Source organism: Orbicella faveolata, unplaced genomic scaffold (genome assembly GCF_042242905.1).
Source record: "Orbicella faveolata isolate gen_17 unplaced genomic scaffold, um_ofav_v1 contig_24, whole genome shotgun sequence".
NCBI lineage: Eukaryota > Metazoa > Cnidaria > Anthozoa > Scleractinia > Merulinidae > Orbicella > Orbicella faveolata.
The window spans coordinates 20,500,957-20,510,000 of NW_028301552.1; the positions used below are offsets into that span (position 1 = coordinate 20,500,957).

Consider the following 9,044-nt stretch of genomic DNA (forward strand, 5'->3'; position numbering starts at 1 on the left):
CATGACCATATCGCGGACTCAGTTTTTTGTAAGCTTACACTAAAACTAAAACAGTAACGATTATCGTTGTGGATCAATAACAATTAGTTCTAAACTCTCTATCCATAAAGAACTTTCAATTTTCAATCACTCTTTTCCTTTTCAATCTTCATTTGAAACCCCGGGGGTACTTCCTTATATGGGCTATATAGGTATGTGCGGCCTCAAAGGGTAGGGTTTCATAAATGGGGTATCGATTTTGGCCATTTTGGTCTTTTAAAAATAGGGTATGGTTTTAGCACTCTAGTCTTGAATTGGATATGTTTCTTAGAAGAAGCTACTTTTTCATCATTATCAATAAGAACGTTAACAAAAACCCATCATAACTTAAGTTTAGGACAACTGCGCCAACCGCAACGGTCACAAATAGCTAGGGTATCGAATTTTTGGCCAGGTCATAAATAGAGCAGGGAAAATCGCAGATTTTGGTCATCAATAGGGTAAGGGTTTTGGGAAATGGCCGAACACCACCAACCAACTTTTCTGGGAGTACTCCTCCGCGGGATTTGAAACTGAACATTTCAAAAATTTCAGACCTTAAAACAGTTATCATACCACCAAACCCGCACTAACACCCTCCATCTCAACAAAACGAAGTAAGTAAGTAAGTAACTTTATCTCAACTCGGGTTGATGAGGCTGATTAGGCCTCTAGCAACACAGTCATGCTAACTGATGCTGAGAAAAATATCTAAAAAAATATCAAAAAAAAAAAAAAAAAAAACATACATGATCAAATACGAAGATCTAAGCCTCTATTTATTTTTCTTGACGGCTTAATTAAGGTCTCGGTCGACGGACTAGGCGAAAGAGTGTCTACTCGTACGTAGTCTAGCCAAAATGCTGTTACGTATGGGTTATTGACTAAGTGTGAGGTCAAGATGGCTGGATATTGGCCAAGTTCTTTCTTTACGTGTTAATGGATCGAGACGGAGTCGAGGTCCATAAATTCGCAAAAAAACGAGGCCAATATCAAGCCATCTTGACCGAACAAACTTGGTCAATAAAGGATTTATGATATGGCTTTCAGGGAAATTTTTCTTGCGGGACACGACGGGTGGTCCCGAGCGGGCAAGATAGCTCCATCTTGCCCGCTCGGGTAGCCAATCACAGCGCAGGATTTGATTCGTCTTGCCTTTGGTCTCGTGATACAGTGGCGTGACTTGGCGTGTTTGGATCCAATCACATGCATTTCACATGGCATATACCCAGGCCACCGCGATCGGATAAAAAACAGTGACCGTCAAGAAGCCGGCATGGCGTGGAATCTGCAGAAGATTGTTTGGTTCGTTTTACTAAGTTGTCTGCATTTTTCAAATGGAAGCGACCCTCAACCAGAGCAGATTCATCTTTCAAGTACAGGTAAGGAAAGGAAACTGTCAGACTGAAAAAAAGTCTTATGTTCGTCGTGAAGTGTTTGTTCTTCAATTCCTGGTACTTGTGCTTCAAAATTATCGGAAAAATTCAGACTGGACAGATCTGTGACAACCTGCGACAACGAAGAAGAAGCGATTTAAAATTTAGAATGATTCCTTGAGAGTTGTATCAACTGTCAAGTGGAAAACATAGCTGAGTCAATTTTTGAATACTCCTAGCTCCAGTGCCTTTTGCTTGTGTGTTACATAACCTCTGACATTTAAGCTTTCATATATCATATTATAATAAAGTTTCCATATAACGCGCGCTCTGATTGGCTGAAAGAGCGTGCTTTATCAGAGAACAGAGCACGGGTTGATGACGGTAAGTTGGCTTTCAAATTTTTGCTTCGGAATTTTGACACATTTGTCCCAAATTAAACATCCCCTGTGATTCAGACAAACGCAGTGGAAACGAGCTATTTGTCTGTGGTAAATATGGCTCACAGAGACCATTGCAACAGTAGTGTTCAGACTGTACTAAAATAAAGAGTTTTGCTAGATTCCCGCCAACACGTAGCGAAATAAACAAATTCTCAACCTACACAGTGCTTCATTATATTTGTTACGAAGACAGAAATTATACTTAAGAATTTAGAAGTAAAACAACGACAGAAAACAACAACTGAACTGTCTCTGTTTACGATAGAAGCTTTATTTTTGTAAAAATGCTCAATTGCTCAAACAACACTTACATGTAGTGTAGTAACGCTCGTTCTCCGGTCATCTCAGCGAATTGAACCGACGAGTGGTCAGTGCAAAGCTTGCTCCGATATTCTCTTCTGTGCTCGGAGTAGAACCAGTGGGAGACATTTAGTCTTTCCAACTTTTACGCTAGTTCGGGCAATCTTGCTGCATGCGGCTACAAGCCGTAAATAACTGTAGCTCCTTTCAAATTCAACTCGGCATTTTGCATTTTCATCCGCAAGCTTTGAGCTCCGCGTTTCGTAATTTCCACTGGAAAAGTGCACGTTTTCATGGGCCACAATACGGCCGGATTCCTCTGGACTATAAACCTTCACCTGCCTTTAGATCCGTATTTAAAATTTAACTTAAAAGCGAACTTCGAAGGCATCGTTCTTCTCTCGAAAGCCGCTCAAACTACTCGAAACTGAAAGCTTAGCTGAAGTCCAGTTTGTGATTGACAGCTGTCGCTTCGTTAGCCAATCAAATCATTTGAACAATTCTAACAAGGATTGTGATTGGCTTATTTTAGCGTGCTTTATCAGAGAACAGTGCACGGCTGACGCCACTTTTGCTCGTTTGGAAAATACAGTTTGGCTTGAAAATTCAGCCAAATGCGTGGGGAAATTATCGGATTCTTTATCATAAAACAAATAAAGAAGCCTCGACTGTGCTCTGTTCTGTTGTAAAGCACTTAGGAAGCGGTAGAGCACTCAAGAAGTGGGGAAAAACACTCGACTACGTCTCGTGTTTTCCCCTACACTTCTTTCGTGCTCTACCGCTTCCTGCGTGCTTTACAACAGAACAGAGCATAGTCGAGGCTTCTTTATTTGTTAAACATTTAATCTACTTCCAGCAGCCGTCTACTATCGCGTTTTTAAACAATTGGTGGGTATTCCAAACTGAATCGATAAGAAGAGAACTAATTAAAAAACAAATTTTGTGGTCTTTCATAGGAAGTCTTGGATTGCAAATACTCTGATCCTGTTACAAGGAGATAGGGTTACCCTAGCAATCGGGCTACCCTAGCAAACTGGTTAGCCTAGCAAACTGGTTACCCTAGCAAGCGGGTTACCCTAGCACTCACACATTTCCTCTCTTTTTCTTTGTCTTGTTTACAAGGCAGCTGGCATTACCTGGGTAGTCTGTGTGCTAGGGTTACCCTGGTAGGCAGGTTAACTTTTCCCCTTGTAAACACTCCAGGTAGGGTTAACCTGCCTACCCGAATTAACTTTCTACTTGTTTTCAGACCCTTTGAGTGTAACCGTGCCTTAAGTTGTCCTGGGTGGTAGGGTTACCCTACCTGTGAAATTTGCTTGTAAACCTGGGCTATCTTTTGCTGACCAGCTAGGGTTAACCTGCCTGGTAGGGTAACCCTTCCTCCTTGTAAACAGGCCCTTACAGATTGAACTGCTTACACTGGGGAGTTCTTATGCAAAGTAGACTAATTGATTTCAAAGAGGAATAAGCTTATCAACCAAAAAACATAACTGGACATTGGCATAACCAGTGATGGTTAAGGATCTGTGACGTCAAAATTGGTAAAACGCATGACGGTTGTGTCCGTGATTAATGACTCTGTGACAGACCCGTGACTCTCACGTTAAATCTGCTCCATACCATTTACTGTAACTTTTGCCGGGATACAGAATGTTGACTCTTTACAGATAATTCGGGAATATTATTAAATAGATGATCATAAAATCAGGATTCCTCTTTATTGAAATCCATGACGACTCTGCGACGAAGTGATCAGAGAAGGTTTTATTTGTGGAGTCATAGTTACCCAAAATCCATCAGTAATAGTAAATAGGTCCAACAGACTACTACAGCAGAGCAACCATCCCAGTTTATTGGCAAGAAGAAACTGCCCACCAAGAAAAAACCTGTTTAGGGAGAAACCTGTTCTTGAAGCGACTATATTTAAATACCCATAAACATAGGTAATAGTGCCAATTCTCTTAGTACCTGTAACAGCGAGATCCCAGAAAGAAAAGGTGCCGAAGTCCGTGATGGCTGTTGTGGGCATGATGGTTGGAAGTAACTAAATGATGGTATTACATAGCTTTATTATATACTAATCTCCCAATTATTGTTATGCTGTCACAAAGGGTAATGGATAACTAGTAATTAGCCCTGACAGTCCTGCGATGGTCAAGAAGGACATGTCTGTGATGACCATCACAGGTGCTTGACTGTAACGGGTTTCAACCCCCAGATAACCAAGGTTTTTACTCCATGACACTTTCATGAAAGAGTCAAATGAGCCAATAATATTGCAGATCAATGGCAGTGTCATTTGTCTCAAATATTTAACACATTGATTTTATCCCCCCTTCCCCTTTCCCTCCCCATCCCTTTGGAAATTCCTGTTTTTGTCCATTAATTAACTTTCTTTTAAAATTTTTGGCATATGAGACCTCCCTTGATTCCCAGCTACCCTCCTTATGGTAGGTATGGAAATTTTCTGGAACCACATATTAACAGTACAGTCACAGATGTATGTGTGAATTTGGAATAGATAATCTGCATTACTGTTAAATTTGATTTTGTATTATCAATATAAATAGAAACCTTATTGCTCTTGCAGGAGACCCAACAGAGATGATGGTTACATGGGTGACTTTGGCAAACACAAACTACTCTATTGTTCAGTACAACAAGGTTGGTTTTCCTCTGACATTACAAGCTTCTGGTGACATCACTAAATTCACTGACGGCGGATCAGAACATCGAGTGTTGTACATTCACAGGGTGAAATTGACAGGACTGGTTCCCAATCAGACGTATGGTGGGTATCATCACCAGGATTAAGTATAGATTTTCAGTGACTAATTATCCAATTATTGTCCAATGTGAAAATTATTGAGATTTTTAATTACAGACAATCTTTGTTTTCAATTGTATAATTTAAATATTTTTGTATTAATGTAAGATTTGAGGATTATTTTTCAAGCACTGGTCATTGTCCCACTGTAAAATCTTGCTTGTCATTGTAACCCTCAGAGTATCATTGTGGTGGATTAGAGGGTTGGAGTGCACTGTATGCATTTAAAGCCCTCAAGTCTGGTGTGGACTGGAGTCCTCAAATGGCTGTCTTTGGAGATCTTGGAAGTGTAAATGCAAAATCTTTAAGCTATCTGCAAGAAGAAACTCAACAAGGAAAATATGATGCTTTCCTTCATGTTGGTGAGTTTTTAAAGAGAATTTAAAGACTGAAAGGTTTTGTGTTTGTGATATTACATTTAAGCAGTATTATTTTTTGGAAAAATTTATTATTTAAACAAGAAAGTCCCAAGTCCCAATTCATTTGTTTGTTTTATAACTAGCAGCCGGGCATTTTGAATGTGAGTGTCTCACACTTGCATTTAAAACTCTTTGAGGTCTCGGGCTTAAAAGAAAATTAGTATTGTCACCCTCTGGCAAAGTTTTGCATTTACTATTCACCACCCCCATTGTTACCTACTGTATGAAAGTGAGGTATTAAGCAAGGAATTGGGTATAAATGATCACTGCAAGACTCCTGTAGTCAACATCAATATTCATTTATTTTGAAACATTAAGGGACTGGTCAAAAAGTATCAGGGGGGGGGGAGGGTGGGCCAGAGCAGAGAGGGGGTGGGTCATCAGTTTTTGAGCCCTCAGAAAGGGGTGGGTCGTTTGATTTTCAGCGACACGTGGGGGTGGGTCATCCTATTTTAATCCAGGAATAGGCACTTACGTAAAAGTACTGTTTTTAAGAATGGAAAGCTTGATTCTGCTGCAAAAGTTGGCCACACATTTAAAGCGTGGCAGTGTTACCGATGTGTAATTATTAAAATTGCCAATGAAAGATCATTTTTGTACTGTTCCATAAACTCTGCCTGCTCAACCGTCATCAGTTCCGCTTGCTCTTCAACTTCATCAATGCTCCATTCTCCGCTGTCTTAATCACTGCTACTTCCTTGTTGCTCTCTTCCTTGTTGCTCTCTTCCTCGTTTCTCTCTTCATCTCCACTGGAGCTGGCATCCTTCTCATTTTCAGTGGTCTCGGTTACTGCTCTCTTGACGGCTGGCTTCCGGTTTTGAAAATTTTTTATGTTTTATAAGGGGGGTGGGCCATGTAATTTTCAACCTTCATTTAGGGGTGGGTCAATTAGTTTTGTGCCAAAAGGAAGGGGTAGGCCATGTGTCTTTTATCCACCACATTTCCAAATGCTCCGGCCCACCCCCCTATACTTTTTGACCAGTCCCTAATCACACTCAATTTTCTTCTTGTCTCAATTAAGTGATACTGGATGATTTATCAGGCAAAACTACCTGACAGTGTACTTGTACTTTTAAATACTCAATATTACTCTTCAGCATTATGATTTATTCATTTAACTTGTTTATTTCGAATACTTTTGTTATTCACATTTTACTTCCTTTATTGCATTGTTTCTGTTAATTGTTTTGGTTTTATTATTATTATATTTTCCTTATTTTAATGAATGAATTTTTTGTAATAGTGTGCGATAGTGAAATATGTCTGTAAATAGTGTCAATTAATAAAAATCTGAAAAATCTGAAAATCTTGTGATTAACATACATTTGTTATCAGTGACTCTTGATATTTGTCTTTTTTCATTTTAATTTCCAGGTGACTTTGCATACAACATGGATTCTGTAAGACATTTTTAAGCATTTTATTTCAAATATTTAATTCAACTGAAATATGCTTTCTTACTGGTGATGTAGAATGGTCCATTAGAATAGCACAAAACAAACCAAGGAAAGTCTTAAAATTTATCTCTACATCTGCCACTATGAGATGGAGTCTAGGAATCTCGGAATTGAAGGGCATCTTGGAATGTCCAGACATGCCACCACTGGGCAACGTCCACAAACACTACAAACAAACTACAATTATAATAATGGATTATTGTTTTGAATTCTGTGCACGAGTTTGCTAGTAGTAGTAGTAGTAGTAGTAGTAGTAGTAGTAGTAGTAGTAGTAGTAGTAGTAGTAGTAGTAGTAGTAGTAGTAGTAGTAGTAGTAGTAAGTATTGCACCTATCTGACAAAGAGCACCAGCTCACTTAATCTTAATACATAATATTAGGCTTGCATCATATAAGAAACTAGTGTAGTACAGTCTACAAAGTAATTAAGATGAAATCCGATAGAAAATCGAGCAATTTCAGTTTTTAGTGGACAAAAATCTGGTACCAGAATAATTTTAAGTATTTTACAGTCCTTTTTACATTTTCTTAAAGCTAAAGAATATAAATAGTTGCCTGAAATAACACCGAAAACAATTTCCCATGGGAACGAGAGAAAATAAATTTCAAAGTTCAGAGAAATTGTGCAAACGCAGGTAAAATTTCATCCTCCATTTCATTTCTCCAGTACTTTCAAGTGTTTTGTACAAAGTTCAACATTTGTTTTCGACATTTGGTGTTGCTAGAAATGATTTTTTTGGACAAGATATTTAAAACAGTCACACAGAAGTTTGCAATACGATGTAAATAATCTTGGCACTAGGTTTTTGTCCACTTGCTACTTGAACTTCTGGTGGATTCCGTCTTAAGTTCTGATTTTCAAACAAGGTTATCATGTGATCATCTTCCGGGCAAGTTTTTAATTTTACCATTCCATGCCTCTCTTTTTCTCAGACTCAGAATTTTGTGCATTTTGTTTTAAGTTGATTCAATTCCTGGTCGCAAGTAAGATTGCCAGAAAGTTAAGCGCCCTTGACTTTCTGATCGGACTCTGTGTGAGCCATTATTAAATAATCTGTTTAGAGTAGCTGGGACCTAATATTTCTGTTTATCAACAAACAGGATAATGCGCGTGTAGGAGATGACTTCATGAATCAAATTCAGTCAATTGCCACTTATGTACCGTACATGACCTGTCCAGGAAATCATGAATATGCTTAGTAAGTACATGACATATAGCCTTGATGAAAGGAATTTCAAGAAAAGAACTGTCATGACAAAAGACATATTTTTCAAACCTTTGGTTAATATAGCATTGTACAATTTAGATAATGATTTAAGAGTTGCTGGTTGGTTCTAATCTATAAATCAAAATATCTTTTTCTTTGAACAATGAATATCAGAATCTATAACAAGGCCTTACTGCCAAAATGTTTGGCAAAAGAATACAGTTGTAAAGCTGCCTTTTAGCTAGCATATGATTTGTAACACATAACAGTGTTAGTAAGAGCCATGGCAAGTGGTTTATAATGTTCAACTTGTAATTTCGTGTAACATTGACATTTACTTTTTAAATTGTATGACTGTTCTTTCCTTATAGCAACTTTTCCAACTACAAAAACAGGTTTTCCATGCCAGGAAATACTGACAGTATCTTCTACAGGTAAAATATGTTGAAATCAAGGTCTATCGCATTTGTTTATTCTATACCCCTCCCTTGGAATTCCATTTCAAAGAACCCATCTTCTCTCGGAATTCTAAAAACCCATCTGTGGAACTGTATTAAGTAATGGATTTTTGCTGGAAAGTAATTTCATGTGGTACCACTTGGTATGTTGTACTGTAATTGTTGAATCTAAGGTTGAATTCTGTAGATTAAGTGAAACTTTGGTTGAACTTCAGCAGTTTAGATCAGTCAGTTGGCTCAGGTAAGCAAGCCTTCATCTTATGAGTATCTTAATGGATATGTTTTTTTTTTTATTTGTAAATGGTTTAGCTGGAACATTGGTCCTGCACACATCATCAGCATTTCAACCGAAGTGTACTTCTTCTACCAGTATGGCATTGAACAGATTGTTCAACAATATGATTGGCTGGAAAAAGACCTTCAGGTTAGAAAAAGAGCAAGAAGTAATTAATCAACATCCATGCTTTATTTTCGAACCAACTGTAGGTTCAAAGGTCATAAACTTCAAGCGATTACTGAATTCAATCATTTGAGTATTTT

The 9,044-nt window shown here is 38.2% G+C and overlaps 1 protein-coding gene across 1 annotated transcript in view; it reads left to right on the plus strand.

The window, feature by feature from the left end:
- Positions 1–1,246: 1,246 nt before the first annotated feature.
- Positions 1,247–9,044, plus strand: part of LOC110047164 (acid phosphatase type 7-like) — a 13,314-nt gene continuing 5,516 nt past the window's right edge. Inside the window, exons 1-7 of the mRNA XM_089291610.1 lie at positions 1,247–1,400; positions 4,728–4,928; positions 5,144–5,326; positions 6,758–6,783; positions 7,940–8,037; positions 8,418–8,480; positions 8,814–8,928. Of these exons, the coding sequence (XP_089147736.1) occupies positions 1,295–1,400; positions 4,728–4,928; positions 5,144–5,326; positions 6,758–6,783; positions 7,940–8,037; positions 8,418–8,480; positions 8,814–8,928 (792 nt within the window). The 5' untranslated portion in view covers positions 1,247–1,294. The remainder of the gene's footprint in view (positions 1,401–4,727; positions 4,929–5,143; positions 5,327–6,757; positions 6,784–7,939; positions 8,038–8,417; positions 8,481–8,813; positions 8,929–9,044) is intronic.